The 24,927-nt window shown below is 57.2% G+C and overlaps 1 protein-coding gene across 2 annotated transcripts in view; it reads right to left on the reverse strand.

Moving 5' to 3' along the window:
* Window positions 1-24,927, reverse strand: part of FHIP1B (FHF complex subunit HOOK interacting protein 1B) — a 64,005-nt gene that overhangs the window by 17,133 nt on the left and 21,945 nt on the right. The window contains exons 1-5 of one of the 2 annotated variants that reach the window (XM_077298968.1): window positions 23,217-23,298; window positions 11,070-11,329; window positions 10,019-10,240; window positions 6,587-6,979; window positions 113-271 (exon numbers count right to left, since the gene is read on the reverse strand). In XM_077298968.1, the coding sequence (XP_077155083.1) occupies window positions 113-271; window positions 6,587-6,979; window positions 10,019-10,240; window positions 11,070-11,198 (903 nt within the window). In that variant the 5' untranslated portion in view covers window positions 11,199-11,329; window positions 23,217-23,298. Of the gene's footprint in view, window positions 1-112; window positions 272-6,586; window positions 6,980-10,018; window positions 10,241-11,069; window positions 11,330-23,216; window positions 23,299-24,927 lie in introns of those variants that run through there. The other variant, XM_077298967.1, reaches the window with a different exon arrangement.

The raw sequence follows: 24,927 nt of genomic DNA on the forward strand, positions 1-24,927 counted from the left end.
GGGTGCACTGACGTCGGCCGGGGACACAGAGGGGAAGGTGGGGCCGTCTGCAGGGGGTGCACTGACGTCGGCAGGGGACGCAGAGGGGAAGGCACACTGACCGCACACTCACCTGAGTGACTGCATTACAGAATTCAAGTGAATTCATGAACAGGACAAGGGAAGAGACACCAATCCAGTCCTCCCGCCGCAGGAAGTGCCAGTCGTCCCCGCGCACTTCTATCTTACGCGGCAGAGAGGAGTACAGAGCGCTCAGCCCGGTGGCCAGGATCTTGGGGGGAGAAAATGAAGAAGTCATGTTCTCTGATGCCAGGGGATCCCAGAGTCCACAATTATCTGACGTCTGCCTCATATAATAGTAGGATTCAGCACCATCTGCTGCTGACACAGAAGCACAGAGCGTTTCAGTTATGTAGCACTAGGTGGCATCAGCACAGGTCATACACCAGGGGGTGGCGGTGGCAGAGGTGATACACCAGGGGGTGGCGGTGGCACAGGTCATACACCAGAGGGTGGCGGGGGCACAGGTAATACACCAGAGGGTGGCGGGGGCACAGGTTATACACCAGGGGGCGGTGGTGGCACAGGTCATACATCAGAGGGCAGCGGGGGCACAGGTTATACACCAGGGGGCGGCGGTGGCAGAGGTTATACACCAGGGGCAGCAGTGGCACAGGTCATACACCAGGGGGTGGCGGTGGCACAGGTCATACACCAGGGGGCGGTGGTGGCACAGGTCATACAGCAGAGGGCGGTGGTGGCACAGGTGATGCACAGGTCATACACAAGGGGGCAGTGGTGGCACAGGTCATACACAAGGGGGTGGCGGTGGCACAGGTCATACACCAGGGGGCGGCAGTGGCACAGGTCATACACCAGGGGGTGGTGGTGGCACAGGTGATGCACAGGTCATACACAAGGGGGCAGTGGTGGCACAGGTCATTCACCAGGGGGTGGCGGTGGCACAGGTCATACACCAGGGGGCGGTGGTGGCACAGGTCATACACCAGGGGCAGCGGTGGCACAGGTCATACAGCAGAGGGTGGTGGTGGCACAGGTGATGCACAGGTCATACACAAGGGGGCAGTGGTGGCACAGGTCATACACCAGGGGGTGGCGGTGGCACAGGTCATACATCAGGGGGCGGCGGTGGCACAGGTCATACACAGGTCATACATCAGGGGACGGCGGTGGCACAGGTCATACACCAGGGGGCAGCAGCGGCACAGGTCATACACCAGGGGGCAGCAGCGGCACAGGTCATACACCAGGGGGCAGCGGTGGCACAGGTCATACACCAGGGGCAGCGGTGGCACAGGTCATACACCAGGGGGCAGCGGCGGCACAGGTCATACACCAGGGGGCAGCGGTGGCACAGGTCATACACCAGGGGGCAGCGGTGGCACAGGTCATACACCAGGGGGCAGCGGTGGCACAGGTCATACACCAGGGGCAGCGGTGGCACAGGTCATACACCAGGGGGCAGCAGCGGCACAGGTCATACACCAGGGGTCAGCGGTGGCACAGGTCATACACCAGGGGCAGCGGTGGCACAGGTCATACACCAGGGGGCAGCGGTGGCACAGGTCATACACCAGGGGGCAGCGGCGGCACAGGTCATACACCAGGGGGCAGCGGCGGCACAGGTCATACACCAGGGGGCAGCGGCGGCACAGGTCATACACCAGGGGGCAGCGGTGGCACAGGTCATACACCAGGGGACAGCGGTGGCACAGGTCATACACCAGGGGCAGCGGTGGCACAGGTCATACACCAGGGGGCAGCGGTGGCACAGGTCATACACCAGGGGGCAGCAGCGGCACAGGTCATACACCAGGGGGCAGCGGTGGCACAGGTCATACACCAGGGGGTGGCGGTGGCACAGGTCATACACCAGAGGGTGGTGCTGGCACAGGTCATACACCAGGGGGCAGCGGTGGCACAGGTCATACATAGGTCATACACCAGGGGGCAGTGGTGGCACAGGTGATACACAGGTCATATATCAGGGGGCAGCGGTGGCACAGGTCATACACCAGGGGGCAGCGGTGGCACAGGTCATACACCAGGGGGCAGTGGTGGCACAGGTCATACACCAGAGGGTGGCGCTGGCACAGGTCATACACCAGGGGGCAGCGGTGGCACAGGTCATACATAGGTCATACACCAGGGGGCAGTGGTGGCACAGGTGATACACAGGTCATACATCGGGGCGGCGGTGGCACAGGTGATACACAGGTCATACATCAGGGGACGGCGGTGGCACAGGTCATACACCAGGGGGCAGCAGCGGCACAGGTCATACACCAGGGGGCAGCGGTGGCACAGGTCATACACCAGGGGGCAGCGGTGGCACAGGTCATACACCAGGGGGCAGCGGTGGCACAGGTCATACACCAGGGGTCAGCGGTGGCACAGGTCATACACCAGGGGGCAGCGGCGGCACAGGTCATACACCAGGGGGCAGCGGTGGCACAGGTCATACACCAGGGGGCAGCGGTGGCACAGGTCATACACCAGGGGGCAGCGGTGGCACAGGTCATACATAGGTCATACACCAGGGGGCAGTGGTGGCACAGGTGATACACAGGTCATATATCAGGGGGCAGCGGTGGCACAGGTCATACACCAGGGGGCAGCGGTGGCACAGGTGATACACAGGTCATACATCAGGGGGCGGCGGTGGCACAGGTCATACACCAGGGAGCAGCAGCGGCACAGGTCATACACCAGGGGGCAGCGGTGGCACAGGTCATACATAGGTCATACACCAGGGGGCAGTGGTGGCACAGGTGATACACAGGTCATATATCAGGGGGCAGCGGTGGCACAGGTCATACACCAGGGGGCGGCGGTGGCACAGGTGATACACAGGTCATACATCAGGGGGCGGCGGTGGCACAGGTGATACACAGGTCATACATCAGGGGACGGCGGTGGCACAGGTCATACACCAGGGAGCAGCAGCGGCACAGGTCATACACCAGGGGGCAGCGGTGGCACAGGTCATACACCAGGGGTCAGCGGTGGCACAGGTCATACACCAGGGGTCAGCGGTGGCACAGGTCATACACCAGGGGTCAGCGGTGGCACAGGTCATACACCAGGGGTCAGCGGTGGCACAGGTCATACACCAGGGGTCAGCGGTGGCACAGGTCATACACCAGGGGTCAGCGGTGGCACAGGTCATACACCAGGGGTCAGCGGCGGCACAGGTCATACACCAGGGGGCAGTGGTGGCACAGGTCATACACCAGGGGGCAGCGGAGGCATAGGTGTCACACACTGCCGCCCCCTGGTGGAGGATGTGTTAGCAGCTGCCTGGTGAGATATGTGGTGCCGTGGGGCAGCGCTGGAGGCCGGTGTCAGCTTACACAGTGATTCAGCAGGGACCGGCGCTCAGGCCGGGAGATTCAGGCAGAGGCAGGACAGACCTGGCCCCGGGCCAGCAGCGGCCACAAACAGGGAGCGGCTGCATTCCCTTCTCCGCTCACACATGTAATTGCCAGTGTGGCATCACCCCGCACCCGGCGCAGGCTGCACATTAACCCCATCCCTGCTGGAAGCTTCCAGGAATAGCGTCTCCCACATGACCAGCACCGAGAGCACAGTCCCAGCCACTGGGTACATGTCAGAAGTGACAGCGGACGCGGGGGGATCCGAGGAGACGGCAGCACCGGCTACACATAGTGGAGGCAGTGGAGGAAGCGGGCGCCGACACCAGAAACCAACAGCGGCATAAACATACACAGACTGCTGGAGGGCAATGTGACGTACCGCTGCAAGAGCTGAAGGGTGACGAAGAGCTGCAGCAGCCAGCACCGGGCATCACACTGTGAGGAGACGTAGCAGCAGCAGCCAGCACCGGGCGTAACACTGAGGAGCTGCAGCAGCAGCAGCCAGCACCGGGCATCACACTGTGAGGAGACGTAGCAGCAGCAGCCAGCACCGGGCGTAACACTGAGGAGCTGCAGCAGCAGCAGCCAGCACCGGGCATCACACTGTGAGGAGACGCAGCAGCAGCAGCCAGCACCGGGCATCACACTGTGAGGAGACGCAGCAGCCAGCACCGGGCGTAACACTGAGGAGCTGCAGCAGCAGCCAGCACCAGGCGTAACACTGAGGAGCTGCAGCAGCAGCAGCCAGCACCAGGCGTAACACTGAGGAGCTGCAGCAGCAGCAGCCAGCACCGGGTGTCACACTGTGAGGAGCTGCAGCAGCCAGCACCGGGTGTCACACTGTGAGGAGCTGCAGCAGCAGCAGCCAGCACCGGGCGTCATACTGTGAGGAGCTGCAGCAGCAGCAGCCAGCACCGGGCGTCACACTAAGGAGCTGCAGCAGCAGCCAGCACCGGGCGTAACACTGAGGAGCTGCAGCAGCAGCAGCCAGCACCGGGCGTCACACTAAGGAGCTGCAGCAGCAGCCAGCACCGGGCGTAACACTGAGGAGCTGCAGCAGCAGCAGCCAGCACCGGGCGTCACACTGTGAGGCGCTGCAGCAGCAGCAGCCAGCACCGGGCATCACACTGTGAGGAGACGCAGCAGCAGCAGCCAGCACCGGGCGTAACACTGAGGAGCTGCAGCAGCAGCAGCCAGCACCGGGCATCACACTGTGAGGAGACGCAGCAGCAGCAGCCAGCACCGGGCGTCACACTGAGGAGCTGCAGCAGCAGCAGCCAGCACCGGGCGTCACACTGTGAGGAGACGCAGCAGCAGCAGCCAGCACCGGGCATCACACTGTGAGGAGACGCAGCAGCAGCAGCCAGCACCGGGCGTAACACTGAGGAGCTGCAGCAGCAGCAGCCAGCACCGGGCGTAACACTGAGGAGCTGCAGCAGCAGCAGCCAGCACCGGGCGTCACACTGTGAGGAGCTGCAGCAGCAGCAGCCAGCACCGGGCATCACACTGTGAGGAGACGCAGCAGCAGCAGCCAGCACCGGGCGTCACACTGAGGAGCTGCAGCAGCAGCAGCAGCCAGCACCGGGCGTCACACTGTGAGGAGCTGCAGCAGCAGCAGCCAGCACCGGGCATCACACTGTGAGGAGACGCAGCAGCAGCAGCAGCCAGCACCGGGCATCACACTGTGAGGAGACGCAGCAGCAGCAGCCAGCACCGGGCATCACACTGTGAGGAGACGCAGCAGCCAGCACCGGGCGTCATTGTGAGGAGCTGCAGCAGCAGCAGCAGCCAGCACCGGGCGTAACACTGAGGAGCTGCAGCAGCAGCAGCCAGCACCGGGCGTCACACTGAGGAGCTGCAGCAGCAGCAGCCAGCACCGGGTGTCACACTGTGAGGAGCTGCAGCAGCAGCAGCCAGCACCGGGCATCACACTGTGAGGAGACGCAGCAGCCAGCACCGGGCGTCACACTGAGGAGCTGCAGCAGCAGCAGCCAGCATCGGGTGTCACACTGTGAGGAGACGCAGCAGCAGCAGCCAGCACCGGGCGTCACACTGAGGAGCTGCAGCAGCAGCAGCAGCCAGCACCGGGTGTCACACTGTGAGGAGACGCAGCAGCAGCAGCCAGCACCGGGCGTCACACTGAGGAGCTGCAGCAGCAACAGCAGCCAGCACAGGGCATCACACTGTGAGGAGACACAGCAGCAGCAGCAGCCAGAATCGGGCATCACACTGTGAGGAGACGCAGCAGCAGCCAGCACCAGGCGTCACACTGTGAGAAGACGCAGCAGCAGCCAGCACCGGTCGTCACACTGTGAGGAGATGCAGCAGCAGCAGCCAGCACCGGGCATCACACTGTGAGGAGACGCAGCAGCAGCAGCAGCCAGCACCGGGCATCACACTGTGAGGAGACGCAGCAGCAGCCAGCTCCGGGCGTCACACTGTGAGGAAACGCAGCAGAAGCCAGCACCGGGCGTCACACTGTGAGGAGACGCAGCAGCAGCCAGCACCGGGCGTCACACTGTGAGGAGACGCAGCAGCAGAGGCCAGCACCCGGCGTCACACTGTGAGAAGACGCAGCAGCCAGCATCGGGTGTCACACTGTGAGGAGCCTCAGCAGCCAGCACCAGACGTCACTGTGAGGAGACGCAGCAGCAGCCAGCACCAGGTGTCACACTGAGCCGCAGCAGCCTGCATCGGACGTCACACAGTGAGACGCAGCAGCAGAGGCCAGCACCAGGCGTCACACTGAGGAGACGCAGCAGCAGCCAGCACCGGGCGTCACACTGAGGAGACGCAGCAGCAGCAGCCAGCACCGGGCATCACACTGTGAGGAGACGCAGCAGCAGCCAGCACCGGGCGTCACACTGTGAGGAGACGCAGCAGCAGAGGCCAGCACCCGGCGTCACACTGTGAGAAGACGCAGCAGCCAGCATCGGGTGTCACACTGTGAGGAGCCTCAGCAGCCAGCACCAGACGTCACTGAGGAGACGCAGCAGCAGCCAGCACCAGGTGTCACACTGAGCCGCAGCAGCCTGCATCGGACGTCACACAGTGAGACGCAGCAGCAGAGGCCAGCACCAGGCGTCACACTGAGGAGACGCAGCAGCAGCAGCCAGCACCGAACGTCACACTGAGGAGACGCAGCAGCAGCCACTCGGAGATGCAGCTATGGGGAGGTAATCACTTACGGGGCAGAAGAAGGAGTTCTCGGTGATGTACCGCGCCATGGTGGGGTTGTCCGAGGACATGGCCATGATGAGCAGCAGAGCGTCGCGGGCCTGCTGGCCGATTAGCCCCTCGTGGTGGATGAAGGGCACCAGCAGTGAGAAGATGAGGAGGTTGGCGGCGCCTTCCTGCCCGGTGGGGTCCTGGAAGAAGAGCTCAAGGGTGGAGGGCTCCCGCGCCAGTGACACGCACAGCTGATTCAGCAGCAGGACCAGGTTGTTTTCCAGCACCGGTGAGGCGGGCCCCGGGGAGAAGGAGCCCAGGAGAGTGACCAGGGGCCGCAGCACCGGCTGGTAACGCAGGAGAGGCTGGCGCGACTGGCTGATCAACATCTCGTACAGCTTCAACTGCTCCACCTGGGAGAGAGGAAAGGGTTAACACTGCACCGTGTAGCCCCCCGCCACCCCAGTCTCCGGGGCCCCGTATCCCCCTAACTCTTGCCGTGGGGTGAGGGGTCATACACCCTGCAGTCGCAGGTCGGGGCCCCTTATCCATCACACACCCGGCAGTGACAGGTCGGGGCCCCTTATCCGTCACACACCCGGCAGTCACAGGTCGGGGCCCCTTATTCATCAGACACCCGGCAGTGACAGGTTAGGGCCCCTTATCCGTCACACACCCGGCAGTGACAGGTCGGGGCCCTTATCCATCACACACCCGGCAGTCACAGGTCGGGGCCCCTTATCCATCACACACCCGGCAGTGACAGGTTAGGGCCCCTTATCTGTCACACACCCGGCAGTCACAGGTCGGGGCCCTTATCCATCACACACCCGGCAGTGACAGGTTAGGGCCCCTTATCCGTCACACACCCGGCAGTGACAGGTCGGGGCCCTTATCCATCACACACCCGGCAGTGACAGGTTAGGGCCCCTTATCCGTCACACACCCGGCAGTGACAGGTCGGGGCCCCTTATCCGTCACATACCCGGCAGTCACAGGTCGGGGCCCCTTATCCATCACACACCCGGCAGTGACAGGTTAGGGCCCCTTATCCGTCACACACCCGGCAGTCACAGGTCGGGGCCCTTATCCATCACACACCCGGCAGTGACAGGTTAGGGCCCCTTATCCGTCACACACCCGGCAGTCACAGGTCGGGGCCCTTATCCATCACACACCCGGCAGTCACAGGTCGGGGCCCTTATCCATCCACACCCGGCAGTGACAGGTCGGGGCCCCTTATCCATCCACACCCGGCAGTGACAGGTCGGGGCCCCTTATCCATCACACACCCGGCAGTGACAGGTCAGGGCCCCTTATCCATCACACACCCGGCAGTGACAGGTTAGGGCCCCTTATCCATCACACACCCGGCAGTGACAGGTTAGGGTCCCTTATCCATCACACACCCGGCAGTCACAGGTCAGGGACCCTTATCCGTCATACACCTGGCAGTCACAGGTCAGGGCCCTTATCCATCACACACCCGGCAGTGACAGGTTAGGGTCCCTTATCCATCACACACCCGGCAGTGACAGGTTAGGGCCCCTTATCCATCACACACCCGGCAGTCACAGGTCGGGGCCCCTTATCCATCACACACCCGGCAGTCACAGGTCAGGGCCCCTTATCCATCACACACCCGGCAGTCACAGGTTAGGGCCCCTTATCCATCACACACCCGGCAGTCACAGGTCGGGGCTCCTTATCCATCACACACCCGGCAGTCACAGGTCGGGGCCCCTTATCCATCACACACCCGGCAGTCACAGGTCAGGGCCCCTTATCCATCACACACCCGGCAGTGACAGGTCGGGGCCCCTTATCCATCACACACCTGGCAGTGACAGGTTAGGGCCCCTTATCACACACCCGGCAGTGACAGGTTAGGGCCCCTTATCCATCACACACCCGGCAGTGACAGGTCGGGGCCCCTTATCCATCACACACCCGGCAGTCACAGGTCAGGGACCCTTATCCGTCATACACCTGGCAGTCACAGGTCAGGGCCCTTATCCATCACACACCCGGCAGTGACAGGTTAGGGTCCCTTATCCATCACACACCCGGCAGTGACAGGTTAGGGCCCCTTATCCATCACACACCCGGCAGTCACAGGTCGGGGCCCCTTATCCATCACACACCCGGCAGTCACAGGTCAGGGCCCCTTATCCATCACACACCCGGCAGTCACAGGTTAGGGCCCCTTATCCATCACACACCCGGCAGTCACAGGTCGGGGCTCCTTATCCATCACACACCCGGCAGTCACAGGTTGGGGCCCCTTATCCATCACACACCCGGCAGTCACAGGTTAGGGCCCCTTATCCATCACACACCCGACAGTCACAGGTCGGGGCCCCTTATCAATTATACACCCGGCAGTCACAGGTCGGGGCCCCTTATCGATCATACACCCGGCAGTCACAGGTCGGGGCCCCTTATCAATTATACACCCGGCAGTCACAGGTCGGGGCCCCTTATCGATCATATACCTGGCAGTCACAGGGCCCCAGACCCTCTTGCACTCCTGAAGTGTGTAGATATCTATTGATTTTTTTCAGTCGGTTCGTGTAGACGGCTCTTGACTCAACTGACAACAGATCCTGGGAACCGCCATCTCCTGGGGTGTAGTTGGCCCCCCGGGGTGCAGGGTGGCCCCAGATACTGGGGATGTATTCGAGGGCTGGTAGGTGCAGTTGGCCCCCTGGGGTGCAGGGTGGCCCTGGATACTGGGGATGTATTCGAGGGCTGGTAGGTGCAGTTGGCCCCCCTGGGGTGCATGGTGGCCCCAGATACTGGGGATGTATTCGAGGGGTGGTAGGTGCAGTTGGCCCCCTGGGGTGCAGGGTGGCCCTGGATACTGGGGATGTATTCGAGGGCTGGTAGGTGCAGTTGGCCCCCCTGGGGTGCATGGTGGCCCCAGATACTGGGGATGTATTCGAGGGGTGGTAGGTGCAGTTGGCCCCCTGGGGTGCAGGGTGGCCCTGGATACTGGGGATGTATTCGAGGGCTGGTAGGTGCAGTTGGCCCCCCTGGGGTGCATGGTGGCCCCAGATACTGGGGATGTATTCGAGGGGTGGTAGGTGCAGTTGGCCCCCTGGGGTGCAGGGTGGCCCTGGATACTCGGGATATATTCGAGGGCTGGTAGGTGCAGTTGGCCCCGAATACTAAGGATGTACTTATGGGTTGGTAGGTGCAGTTGGCCCCCCGGGGTGTAGTTGGCCCCGGATACTAGGGATGTACTTATGGGTTGGTAGGTGCAGTTGGCCCCCCGGGGTGTAGTTGGCCCCGGATACTAGGGATGTACTTATGGGTTGGTAGGTGCAGTTGGCCCCCCGGGGTGTAGTTGGCCCTGGACACCAGGGATGTATTCGCCAGCCGGTAGGTGCAGTTGGCCCCCCCACCCCCTGTGCGGCGCCCCCCGCTGTACACACGAGGCATGGAATCACCTTCTTGTCCTCGGTGAAGTCTCTCTGAAGATGCCACCTCAGCAGCCGCTCCAGGACGCCCTCAGAGGCCACATAGCCCAGGATGGGCCCGGGGCCCTCCTCCTCTCGGGGGCGCTCTTCGGCCAGCAGGCTCAGCATCTGGTAGGTGTTATTCCGCACACAGCTCAGGTCGTCGGGGGTCACGCGGTCGGCGGATCCAGGACGCTCCAATATGCGGAGAACCTGCCAGGACAGAAGTCTGGTGACACCGGAGGAGATGCGCCCCTCGAGGACGCCATTTTCCCAGACACGGGGCCATTATTGAAGGGGAGGCTCATTGCTCCGCTCACTCCCTCCAGAGCTCATAATGAGGGGTCTAGGGAAGATCACCCCCAAATCCACCCACATTCACGGTCTGCAGATATGGAGGACTCGGTGCAATCACGAGACATGACAATGTGCAGAGAGGGACAGCTGAATAAAGTGCTCAGAGCTGTCAGATTCTGGTTTGGCTTTTATCCTAAGTCATACTGCAAGACTCGTTAAAGGGTTGATTGTGACTTGTAGGTTCACTACTTCCAACAGGTGGCGCTGTAGAGTTCAAGTCCTCATTTTCTCGGAAGAGGCAATTTGCAGAGCTGTCAGGAGACAGTCAGCATGGCGACGTCTCAAGTCTTCTGCCACATGCAGTACTACATGCCACCACAGCTGGCAGCCAATATTCCCATACACTTCTGTTAAACAGCGCCCCCACCTCTACAGTGCTTATGGCCTAAATTGTGGGGTCCTCAGAGCCCCCGGATACCCTGCAATACCCCCTGGACCCCCGCCTCTCAGAAGACCCTTACATCCCATCTCCACCTGCACAATGATTGCTCCAATGTAAACGAAGCTTTCATTAGAAGCCGCCTCCACCAACATACAGCCCCCTCTGTAGTCTGATCCTGCAGACAAAACGGAAGGAGGATTCTCGTTTAGACGATTGGTGCAGCGGGGTCTTCTCATGTCACACATTAGTCGCCCCCATACAATGTGCGATCACATGATGCCTCGCCCCTCCCCCATGGCTCACCTGGGACCAGTGGTTCTTGAACACCATGAGGCAGGTCTCGGGGTCGGCGGTGACCTGCGGCTGCAGGCTGGCATTACGCCCAGACTTACTGCCCGTCCCCCGCGGATTCAGCTTACTGAGCCAACTCATTGTTGTGGATGAGGGTCTGGGGGTCACTGGATGTGGGGGGGTCCGGACCCCATCACTGGATTAGAGGAAATAACGAGGCGCCGCTCATCCCGTCCGTGGAGTCGGAGGATCCATCACACGGCGATCGCGAGCTACGGAGAGAAGGCAAGATGAGAACTGGAGCGCCCCAAAGAGTCCTGCCCACCCCGGCAATGCAGTACTGCCCACCCCCCACAATATAGTCCTGCCCACCCCTCACCATACAGTCCTACCCACCCCCCCACAATACAGTCCTGCCCATCCCCCACAATACAGTCCTATCCACCCATGCAATGCAGTACTGCCCACCCCGGCAATGCAGTATTGCCCACCCCTCACCATACAGTCCTACCCACCCCCCACAATACAGTCCTGCCCATCCCCCACAATACAGTCCTATCCACCCCCGGCAATGCCGTACTGCCCATCCCCCACAATACAGTCCTGCCCACCCCGGAAATGCCGTACTGCCCACCACCCACAATACAGTCCTATCCAGCCCCCCACAATACACTACTACCCTCCCCCCACAATACAGTCCTGCCCACCTCGGAAATGCATACTGCCCACCACCCACAATACAGTCCTATCCAACCACCACAATACAGTACTGCCCTCCCCCCACAATACAGTCCTGCCCACCCCTCACAATACAGTCCTATCCACCCCCCACAATATAGTCCTGGACAGCAATTACCCCCCCCCCACACACAATACAGTCCTGGACAGCAATTACCCCCCCACAATATAGTCCTAGGCAGAAGTCTATCTACCCCCCCCCCCACACACACACACAATACAGTCCTGGGCAGCAGTCTATCTACCCCAAACACACAATACAGTCCTGGGCATCAGTCTACCCCCCACAATACAGTCCTATCCACCCCTGACAATGAAGTACAGCCCACCCACCATAATATAGTCCTGCCCACCCCAACAATGCAATACTGACCCCACCCCGACAATGCAATACTGCCCTTCCCCCACAATATAGTCCTCTCAACCCGCGACAATGCAGTAATGCCCACCCACCATAATATATTCCTGCCCACCCTGACAATGCAGTACTGCCCCCCCCCCCCCCACAATATAGTCCTGTCAACCCCCGAAAATGCAGTACTGCCCTCCCCCCACAATACAGTCCTATCCACCCCTGATAATGCAGTACTGCCCACCCCCCACAATACAGTCCTAGACAGCAGCCAACCCCCACAATACAGTCCTGTCCACCCCCGACAATACACTCCTGTCCACCCCCGACAATACAGTCCTGTCCACCCCCCATAATATAGTCCTGGAGAGCAACCATCCCCCACAATACAGTCTGTCCACCCCTAACAATGCAGTACTGCCCACCCCCCACAATACAGTACTCCCTCCCCCCATAATACAGTCCTGCCCAACCCCCCGCAATACAGTCATGGACAGCAACCACCCCCCACAATAGTCTGTCCACCCCCCACATAGTCCTGGATATCAGCCACCACACCACAGTACAGTCCTGCCTACCCCTGACGATGTAGTACTGCCCTCCCCTGCTACAATAAAGTGCTGGACAGCAGTCCACCCCCCAATATAGTCCTGTCTACCCCCGACAATGCAGTTCGCCCCCTCCCCCAACAATACAGTCCTGGACAGAAGAAAAAGCCCCCACAACGTTCTGGACAGCAGTTGCCCACCCACAATAAAGTTCTGGACAGCAGCCGAGGCACCACAGTACAGTCCTGGCCACCCCCTACAATGCAGTGCTGCTCACCCCCAATACAGTCCTGGACAGCAGTCCCCCACAATATAGTCCTGGACAGCAGTCCCCCCCCCCCCCCCCCCAATACAGTCCTGGACATCAGTTCCCCCCCGATACAGTCCTGGACATCAGTTCCCCCCCAATACAGTCCTGGACAGCAGTCCCCCCTCAATACAGTCCTGGACAGCAGTCCACCCCCCACAATGCAGTCCTGGAGAGCAGTCTACCCCCCACAAAACAGTCCTGGACAGCAGTCCACCCCCCCCCCACATAATCCTGGATAGCAACCACCGCACCACAGTACAGTCCTGCCCACCCTCAACAATGCAGTACTGCCCACCACCCACAATATAGTCCTGGACAGCAGTTACTCCCCCCACAATACAGCCCTGGACAGCAATTACCCCCCCACAATACAGCCCTGGACAGCAATTACCCCCCCAGAATACAGTCCTGGGCGGCAATTACCCCCCACAATACAGTCCTGGGCAGCAGTCTATCTACCCCCCACACACAATACAGTCCTGGGCAGAAGTCTATCTACCCCCCCACAATACAGCCCTGGACAGCAGTTTATCCACCCCCCACACACAATACAGCCCTGGACAGCAGTTTATCTACCCCCCCACACACAATACAGCCCTGGACAGCAGTTTATCTACCCCCCCCCCACACACAATACAGCCCTGGACAGCAGTTTATCTACCCCCCCCACACACAATACAGCCCTGGACAGCAGTTTATCTACCCCCCCCCCCCACACACACACACACACAATACAGTCCTGGGCAGCAGTCTATCTACCCCCCACACATAATACAGTCCTGGGCAGCAATTACCCCCCCCACAATACAGTCCCGGACAGCAATTACCCCACCCACAATACAGCCCTGGACAGCAATTACCCCCCCCCCCCCAACAATACAGTCCTGTGCAGCAATTACCCCCCCACAATGCAGTCCTGGGCAGCAGTCTATCTACCCCCCACACACAATACAGTCCTGGGCAGCAGTCCATCAACCCCCCCCCCCCCCCAATACGGCCCTGGACAACAATCCCCCCCCACAATACAGTCCTGGACAGCAATTACCCCCCCACAATACAGTCCTGGGCAGCAATTACCCCCCCCCCCCCCACAATACAGTCCTGGGCAGCAGTCTATCTACCCCCCACACACAATACAGTCCTGGGCAGCAGTCTATCTACCCCTCACACACAATACAGTCCTGGGCAGCAGTCTATCTACCCCTCACACACAATACAGTCCTGGCAATTACCCCCCCACAATACAGTCCTGGACAGCAATTACCCCCCCACAATACAATCCTGGGCAGCAGTCTATCTACCCCTCACACACAATACAGTCCTGGGCAGCAGTCTATCTAACCCCCCCCCCACAATATGGCCCTGGACAGCAATTACCCCCCCACAATACAGTCCTGGACAGCAATTACCCCCCCACAATACAGTCCTGGGCAGCAATTACCCCCCCACAATACAGTCCTGGGCAGCAATTACCCCCCCACAATACAGTCCTGGGCAGCAGTCTATCTACCCCCCACACACAATACAGTCCTGGGCAGCAGTCTACCCCCCACAATACAGCCCTGGACAGCAATTACCCCCCCACAATACAGTCCTGGGCAGCAGTCTACCCCCCACAATACAGTCCTGGGCAGCAGTCTACCCCCCACAATACAGTCCTGGGCAGCAGTCTACCCCCCACAATACAGTCCTGGGCAGCATTCCCCCCCTTCCCCTCACACAGTACAGTCCTAGGCAGCAGTCCACCTCCCCCAACAGATTCCTGGACAGCAGTCCCCCCACCCACACACACAATGCAGTCCTGGCCAGCAGTGCACACCCCCACCATACACAATATAGTCCTGGTCAACAAAGTTGTCACCATTACCCCTTGACACCTCCCAACCAGGGCTGTGGCGTCCGAGCCCATTTTGGTGGCGTTGGAGTCGGTATAAAATGGAGCGACTCGGACTCCTATCACATAGAACACATCGGGTGCAGTTGTACAATGCAGGATGTGCTGTAAATGGATTCATAATAATTTGGGAAAGTTGTGAAATGTCCCATAAATGTCTGTTGTGTTCCTGATCTCAGCTTTTAGTGGGGAAGAATCTGTGCTGCACTTTATGTCCATGTCTGTAGTGACCGGGTCTGGGGAGTTGGAGTCGTGAAGTCAGGGAAATTGAGGAGTCGGAGGTTTGGCTTACCGACTCCACAGCCCCGAGACCCCAACAAACTCCTGGCAAGCAGTCCCCCAAATCCCAAGTCCTCAGTATCAGCCTACATCCCCCAAAAATAGTTTAATCTCCACCATGACACCTCCCAGCAAGACACCCCCAAAACTGACTCCACTCTACATCTCCAAATATAGTTTAACCCCAGCATGACTGACTCCCTAGAGTACCAACAATGACACCCCCAAAACTGACTCCATTCTACTCACACACAAAAATATTGACTCATCTGTGGCACCCCCGGCCAAAAACCTGACTATTAATCTCTGCAAATGCCCAAATAAAATCTGCGCCCAATCACTGCACTGTATACAGAGGAGGTACGAGGCACAGAGGATACATCCAGAATAGGGCAGGTATGTAGCTGGAGGAGAGGTCATGGGTGAAGGAGGTACGAGGCACTGAGGATACATATAGAATAGGGCAGGTATGCAGCTGGAGGAGAGGTCATGGGTGAAGGAGGTACGAGGCACAGTGGATACATCCAGAATAGGGCAGGTATGCAGCTGGAGGAGAGGTCATGGGTGAAGGAGGTACGAGGCACAGAGGATACATATAGAATAGGGCAGGTATGCAGCTGGAGGAGAGGTCATGGGTGAAGGAGGTACGAGGCACTGAGGATACATATAGAATAGGGCAGGTATGTAGCTGGAGGAGAGGTCATGGGTGAAGGAGGTACGAGGCACTGAGGATACATATAGAATAGGGCAGGTATGCAGCTGGAGGAGAGGTCATGGGTGAAGGAGGTACGAGGCACAGTGGATACATCCAGAATAGGGCAGGTATGCAGCTGGAGGAGAGGTCATGGGTGAAGGAGGTACGAGGCACAGAGGATACATATAGAATAGGGCAGGTATGCAGCTGGAGGAGAGGTCATGGGTGAAGGAGGTACGAGGCACAGTGGATACATATAGAATAGGGCAGGTATGCAGCTGGAGGAGAGGTCATGGGTGAAGGAGGTACGAGGCACAGTGGATACATCCAGAATAGGGCAGGTATGCAGCTGGAGGAGAGGTCATGGGTGAAGGAGGTACGAGGCACAGAGGATACATCCAGAATAGGGCAGGTATGCAGCAGGAGGAGAGGTCATGGGTGAAGGAGGTACGAGGCACAGAGGATACATATAGAATAGGGCAGGTATGCAGCTGGAGGAGAGGTCATGGGTGAAGGAGGTACGAGGCACAGAGGATACATATAGAATAGGGCAGGTATGCAGCTGGAGGAGAGGTCATGGGTGAAGGAGGTACGAGGCACTGAGGATACATCCAGAATAGGGCAGGTATGCAGCTGGAGGAGAGGTCATGGGTGAAGGAGGTACGAGGCACAGAGGATACATATAGAATAGGGCAGGTATGCAGCTGGAGGAGAGGTCATGGGTGAAGGAGGTACGAGGCACTGAGGATACATATAGAATAGGGCAGGTATGTAGCTGGAGGAGAGGTCATGGGTGAAGGAGGTACGAGGCACTGAGGATACATATAGAATAGGGCAGGTATGCAGCTGGAGGAGAGGTCATGGGTGAAGGAGGTACGAGGCACAGTGGATACATCCAGAATAGGGCAGGTATGCAGCTGGAGGAGAGGTCATGGGTGAAGGAGGTACGAGGCACAGAGGATACATATAGAATAGGGCAGGTATGCAGCTGGAGGAGAGGTCATGGGTGAAGGAGGTACGAGGCACAGTGGATACATATAGAATAGGGCAGGTATGCAGCTGGAGGAGAGGTCATGGGTGAAGGAGGTACGAGGCACAGTGGATACATCCAGAATAGGGCAGGTATGCAGCTGGAGGAGAGGTCATGGGTGAAGGAGGTACGAGGCACAGAGGATACATCCAGAATAGGGCAGGTATGCAGCAGGAGGAGAGGTCATGGGTGAAGGAGGTACGAGGCACAGAGGATACATATAGAATAGGGCAGGTATGCAGCTGGAGGAGAGGTCATGGGTGAAGGAGGTACGAGGCACAGAGGATACATATAGAATAGGGCAGGTATGCAGCTGGAGGAGAGGTCATGGGTGAAGGAGGTACGAGGCACTGAGGATACATCCAGAATAGGGCAGGTATGCAGCTGGAGGAGAGGTCATGGGTGAAGGAGGTACGAGGCACTGAGGATACATATAGAATAGGGCAGGTATGCAGCTGGAGGAGAGGTCATGGGTGAAGGAGGTACGAGGCACAGTGGATACATAGAATAGGGCAGGTATGCAGCTGGAGGAGAGGTCATGGGTGAAGGAGGTACGAGGCACTGAGGATACATATAGAATACGGCAGGTATGCAGCTGGAGGAGAGGTCATGGGTGAAGGAGGTACGAGGCACAGTGGATACATAGAATAGGGCAGGTATGCAGCTGGAGGAGAGGTCATGGGTGAAGGAGGTACGAGGCACTGAGGATACATATAGAATAGGGCAGGTATGCAGCTGGAGGAGAGGTCATGGGTGAAGGAGGTACGAGGCACAGTGGATACATATAGAATAGGGCAGGTATGCAGCTGGAGGAGAGGTCATGGGTGAAGGAGGTACGAGGCACAGAGGATACATATAGAATAGGGCAGGTATGCAGCTGGAGGAGAGGTCATGGGTGAAGGAGGTACGAGGCACTGAGGATACATATAGAATAGGGCAGGTATGCAGCTGGAGGAGAGGTCATGGGTGAAGGAGGTACGAGGCACTGAGGATACATATAGAATAGGGCAGGTATGCAGCTGGAGGAGAGGTCATGGGTGAAGGAGGTACGAGGCACAGTGGATACATATAGAATAGGGCAGGTATGCAGCTGGAGGAGAGGTCATGGGTGAAGGAGGTACGAGGCACTGAGGATACATCCAGAATAGGGCAGGTATGCAGCTGGAGGAGAGGTCATGGGTGAAGGAGGTACGAGGCACTGAGGATACATATAGAATAGGGCAGGTATGCAGCTGGAGGAGAGGTCATGGGTGAAGGAGGTACGAGGCACTGAGAATACATCCAGAATAGGGCAGGTATGTAGCTGGAGGAGAGGTCATGGGTGAACGAGGTACGAGGCACAGAGGATACATATAGAATAGGGCAGGTATGCAGCTGGAGGAGAGGTCATGGGTGAAGGAGGTACGAGGCACTGAGGATACATATAGAATAGGGCAGGTATGCAGCTGGAGGAGAGGTCATGGGTGAAGGAGGTACGAGGCACAGAGGATACATATAGAATAGGGCAGGTATGCAGCTGGAGGAGAGGTCATGGGTGAAGGACGTACGAGGCACTGAGGATACATCCAGAATAGGGCAGGTATGCAGCTGGAGGAGAGGTCATGGGTGAAGGAGGTACGAGGCACTGAGGATACATATAGAATAGGGCAGGTATGCAGCTGGAGGAGAGGTCATGGGTGAAGGAGGTACGAGGCACAGAGGATACATATAGAATAGGGCAGGTATGCAGCTGGAGGAGAGGTCATGGGTGAAGGAGGTACGAGGCACAGAGGATACATATAGAATAGGGCAGGTATGCAGCAGGAGGAGAGGTCATGTGTGAAGGAGGTACGAGGCACTGAGAATACATCCAGAATAGGGCAGGTATGCAGCTGGAGGAGAGGTCATGGGTGAAGGAGGTACGAGGCACAGTGGATACATAGAATAGGGCAGGTATGCGGCAGGAGGAGAGGTCATGGGTGAAGGAGGTACGAGGCACAGAGGATACATATAGAATAGGGCAGGTATGCAGCAGGAGGAGAGGTCATGTGTGAAGGAGGTACGAGGCACTGAGAATACATCCAGAATAGGGCAGGTATGCAGCTGGAGGAGAGGTCATGGGTGAAGGAGGTACGAGGCACAGTGGATACATAGAATAGGGCAGGTATGCAGCAGGAGGAGAGGTCATGGGTGAAGGAGGTACGAGGCACAGAGGATACATATAGAATAGGGCAGGTATGCAGCAGGAGGAGAGGTCATGGGTGAAGGAGGTACGAGGCACAGAGGATACATATAGAATAGGGCAGGTATGTAGCTGGAGGAGAGGTCATGGGTGAAGGAGGTACGAGGCACAGAGGATACATATAGAATAGGGCAGGTATGCAGCTGGAGGAGAGGTCATGGGTGAAGGAGGTACGAGGCACAGTGGATACATATAGAATAGGGCAGGTATGCAGCTGGAGGAGAGGTCATGGGTGAAGGAGGTACGAGGCACAGTGGATACATATAGAATAGGGCAGGTATGCAGCTGGAGGAGAGGTCATGGGTGAAGGAGGTACGAGGCACAGTGGATACATATAGAATAGGGCAGGTATGTAGCTGGAGGAGAGGTCATGGGTGAAGGAGGTACGAGGCACAGAGGATACATCCAGAATAGGGCAGGTATGCAGCTGGAGGAGAGGTCATGGGTGAAGGAGGTACGAGGCACAGTGGATACATCCAGAATAGGGCAGGTATGTAGCTGGAGGAGAGGTCATGGGTGAAGGAGGTATGAGGCACTGAGGATACATATAGAATAGGGCAGGTATGTAGCTGGAGGAGAGGTCATGGGTGAAGGAGGTACGAGGCACAGTGGATACATATAGAATAGGGCAGGTATGTAGCTGGAGGAGAGGTCATGGGTGAAGGAGGTACGAGGCACAGAGGATACATCCAGAATAGGGCAGGTATGCAGCTGGAGGAGAGGTCATGGGTGAAGGAGGTACGAGGCACAGTGGATACATCCAGAATAGGGCAGGTATGTAGCTGGAGGAGAGGTCATGGGTGAAGGAGGTACGAGGCACTGAGGATACATATAGAATAGGGCAGGTATGCAGCTGGAGGAGAGGTCATGGGTGAAGGAGGTACGAGGCACTGAGGATACATATAGAATAGGGCAGGTATGCAACTGGAGGAGAGGTCATGGGTAAAGGAGGTACGAGGCACAGTGGATACATACAGAATAGAGCAGGTATGCAGCTGGAGGAGAGGTCATGGGTGAAGGAGGTACGAGGCACTGAGGATACATCCAGAATAGGGCAGGTATGCAGCTGGAGGAGAGGTCATGGGTGAAGGAGGTATGAGGCACTGAGGATACATATAGAATAGGGCAGGTATGCAGCTGGAGGAGAGGTCATGGGTGAAGGAGGTATGAGGCACTGAGGATACATATAGAATAGGGCAGGTATGCAGCTGGAGGAGAGGTCATGGGTGAAGGAGGTACGAGGCACTGAGGATACATACAGAACAGGGCAGGTATGCAGCTGGAGGAGAGGTCATGGGTGAAGGAGGTACGAGGCACTGAGGATACATATACAATAGGGCAGGTATGCAGCTGGAGGAGAGGTCATGGGTGAAGGAGGTACGAGGCACTGAGGATACATCCAGAATAGGGCAGGTATGCAGCTGGAGGAGAGGTCATGGGTGAAGGAGGTACGAGGCACTGAGGATACATATACAATAGGGCAGGTATGCAGCTGGAGGAGAGGTCATGGGTGAAGGAGGTACGAGGCACTGAGGATACATCCAGAATAGGGCAAGTATGCAGCTGGAGGAGAGGTCATGGGTGAAGGAGGTATGAGGCACAGAGGATACATATAGAATAGGGCAGGTATGCAGCTGGAGGAGAGGTCATGGGTGAAGGAGGTACGAGGCACAGTGGATACATATAGAATAGGGCAGGTATGCAGCTGGAGGAGAGGTCATGGGTGAAGGAGGTACGAGGCACAGTGGATACATATAGAATAGGGCAGGTATGCAGCTGGAGAGGTCATGGGTGAAGGAGGTACGAGGCACAGAGGATACATCCAGAATAGGGCAGGTATGCAGCTGGAGGAGAGGTCATGGGTGAAGGAGGTACGAGGCACTGAGGATACATACAGAATAGAGCAGGTATGCAGCTGGAGGAGAGGTCATGGGTGAAGGAGGTACGAGGCACAGGAGACGCAGCACACGGGTGGACAATGACTTCTCAGCAGGAAGACGACTGATTCCTGCCTCTGGGTGTGTCGGCCATTATTTCCTGACCTTTGTACTAGCGAGAATCATCGCTCCGACACTGGTGTGAAATCAATAAAAAAAAATGCAGCAGAGCGGAGGAGGGGCGCTGGGGCTGAAGACTGAGGGTTATACTCCAGGTAAAAGGCGACCAACATATCCATATTCTGAGCCAGAAGACAGTAACCATGGGCAACCCAAGAAGAACCCCACATTACACACAGATGGGGTCCTGGTAGAGGAAGAACCGCACTGGTCCCGGAGATATCTGCACACCGACAAGTGATCGTACATTTACTGAATATCAATTATAGGCGTCTACACACCTGGGATCAGTGACTGTACATGGAGCAAAGTAGTCACTGTGCTGTTTAGCATCACAGCAAGTCTGCACTGTACATGGGGCACAGAAAGCTGAAGAGCGTCGTCTCCGGAGGTTGGAATTATACACAAACATGATGCAGCTGAAGGCCAGAAGACGTCTCCTACAGCCGGGCATATTACTCAGAAGTATCAGGACTCTGGGGCTGTAGCCGACCTCTCTGGACGCGGCTGCAAGAGGAAAACTGGTGATAAACCGAAGAGGAATGGGAACCACTGAGCCAAGAACTTCAAGAGATTAGAGGTGATCTCCGAGGTCAGGATTCACCAGCGTCAGGTCACACCATCCAGCACTGCCAGCGACAAAGCGGACTTCAAAGAGGACAGCCGAGGAAGACACTACAAAGGAAATCCTAAAAAGCCAGACTGGAATTTGCCACAATGCAGACTGCGTCACAAAGTTCTGGGAGAAAACTGGAGCTTTATGGTGTCACATCAGCTCTATGCTCACAGATGCAAGAACGAAGCAAAGAACAGAACATTGCACCTGCTGAGAAACACGGAGGAGCTCAGGGACGCCCTGGGGCGGCTGCACCCAACACACGGAGGAGCTCGGGGACGCCTGCATCCGACACACGGAGCAGCTCGGGGACGCCTGCATCCGACACACGGAGCAGCTCGGGGACGCCTGCAATCGACACACGGAGCAGCTCGGGGATGCCCTGAAGCGGCTGCTCCCAACACACGGAGGAGCTCGGGGATGCCCTGGGGCAGCTACTCCTGACACACGGATGAGCTCGGGGACGTTCTGGGACAGCTGCACCCAACACACGGAGGAGCTTGGGGGCGCCCTGGGGCAGCTGCACCCAACACACGGAGGAGCTCGGGGACGCCCTGGGGCAGCTACTCCTGACACACGGATGAGCTTGGGGACGTTCTGGGGCAGCTGCACCCAACACACATAGGAGCTTGGGGACGCCCTAGGGCAGCTGCACCCAACACACGGAGGAGCTTGGGGACGCCCTGGGGCAGCTGCACCCAACACACGGAGGAGCTTGGGGACGCCCTGGGGCAGCTGCACCCAACACACGGAGGAGCTCGGGGACGCCCTGGGGCAGCTGCACCCAACACACGGAGGCGCTCGGGGATGACTGCATCCGACACATGGAGGAGCTCGGGGACACCCTGGGACAGCTGCCACTGACACACGGAGGGATTTTCTGGCTCTGCTGCATCTGACAGAGTATCCTGAAAACTGCAGACAATTTAGGCATCCTGCAGAGAAATGTGCTGCCCAATGTCAGAAAGCACGGTCTGAGCCGCCGATCATGGTTCTTCCAACAGGATAATTCTAGACTGTTAAGAGTTGGAAAGGACCTCAAGGGTCATCAGGACCTCCAGGGTCTCCTTGTCTAACCCCCTGCTCAATGAAGGATTCACTAAACCATGTCAGACAGATGTCTGTCCAGCCTTTGAAGACTTCCATTGGAGGAAACTCACCACCTCTCGTGGCTGCCTGTTCCATTTATTGATCACCCTCACTGTCACCCTTCTAATATCTAATCTGTATCTTGTCCCTTTCAGTTTCATCCCATTGCTTCTCGTGTTTCCATGTGAAGATGAGAATAATGATCCTTCTACATGGTGACAGCCCTTCCGATATTTGTAGACGGCTATTTAGTCTCCTCTTCTTTTTTGCAGCTAAACATTACCAGATCCTGTAACCGTTCCTTGTAGGGCATACTTTGCAGTCTGCTCACCATCCTGGTCGCTCTTCTCTGAACTTGCTCCAGTTTCTCAATGTCTTTTTTAGAATGTAGTGCCCAGAACTGGACCCAGTATTCCAGATGAGGCCTGACCAAAGAGGAGTAGAGGGGGGGGAATTATTACACATGATCTAGACTCTATGCTTCTCCTAATACATCCTAGAACTGAGTTTTCCTTTTTTGCTGCTGCATCACACTGATGACTCATGTGCAGTCTGTGACCTATTAGTCTACACAAGTTTTTTTTTCACACGTGCTGTTACTTAGTTCTTTTCCTCCCATTCTGTAGATGTTATATTTGATAATGACCCAAAACACAGCAAACCATCGAAAGCTAAGAGCAATGGACTCTTCTGAAGAGGTATCTATGACCCTGATCTAAATCCAACAGAATATCTGTGGACAGAGCAGAGAACAGCAGTCTGGAGAAGACGACTCTACACCTGAGACACGAGGAGCAGCCGCCTAAATACCTGTGGATGGGGACGGAAGTCTCACTGAGGCACAGAAATCGTCTGCGTGCAGCAATCAACCCAAAACGTCGTGCAACAAAATATTACGTTACAGAACAATCATCAGTGTCTGGCCCGAGACAGGAGGTTGTCTGTTTAAAATTTGTCTATTGAGCCAAAATTGACAAGTAAAGCCTGATCATTGATATTCAGTAAGTTTACACTGACAATTACCGAAAATACTCGAATATAAGCTGAGATTTTTCAGCCCATTTTTTTAGGCTGAAAGTGCCCCTCTTGGCTTATACTCGAGTCATTGTCCCAGGGGGTTGGCGGGGGAGCAGCAGCTGTCACATCATACCTGCTCCCGGCACGGTCTCTGTACTTCCCTGCTTCTCCAATGGTCTCTGGTGCCTGCAGCTCTTCCGGTGACTCCACTCCCATAGGCATGGAGCGCATATTCATTACTTTAATGACCATAACCAAGGCAATACAGAACATGAAACCACCAAAAAAGTATGCGGGCTAGAATAGAATTAAAACATGCCTTTATTTAAAAAAAAAAGTGGCAAAAGATTACAATAAATATAAAATAATTGAAACGTGCGCAGGAGCAGGACTAACTAAGATACATAAAAACTAGAAAATAAAAAATTACTTTAATGAGCAGTACCATGTGACCGCTGAACACAGGAACAAGCTGCCGGCGCCAGAGTCCATTGCATCGGAGAAGCAGGGACCGTGCCAGGAGGGCGAGTATGACGGGGGAGGGTGAGCCATGCGATATTCACCTGGCCCCGTTCCACCACCGGACTCAGGCTTACATGTCCTCTGGCTGTGAAGTTCAGGCAGAGGGCGCAATGACGTGGCTAGTGCGCGCCCTCCACCTGACCAGTCACTGCAGAGAGACGGAGCGGCGCGCGGCAGTGGAACGGGGACAGGTGAATATCGCAAATGCCGGGGGCCTCAGCGATGAGAGGTGAGTATGTCTTTTTTAATCGCAGCAGCAGCAGATCGTTAATCTTTGTGAGGCGTTACATGGGGCGTATTATTCTATGGAGCATCTTACGGGGCCATCATTAACCTTTGTGAGGCGTTATATGGGGCTTATTATTCTATGGAGCATCTTATGGGGCCATCGTTAACCTTTGTGAGGCGTTATATGGGGCATATTATTCTATGGAGCATCTTATGGGGCCATCGTTAACCTTTGTGAGGCGTTATATGGGGCATATTATTCTATGGAGCATCTT

The sequence above is a fragment of the Ranitomeya variabilis genome, chromosome 3, assembly GCF_051348905.1.
Source record: "Ranitomeya variabilis isolate aRanVar5 chromosome 3, aRanVar5.hap1, whole genome shotgun sequence".
In the NCBI taxonomy this organism is placed as follows: Eukaryota; Metazoa; Chordata; class Amphibia; order Anura; family Dendrobatidae; genus Ranitomeya; species Ranitomeya variabilis.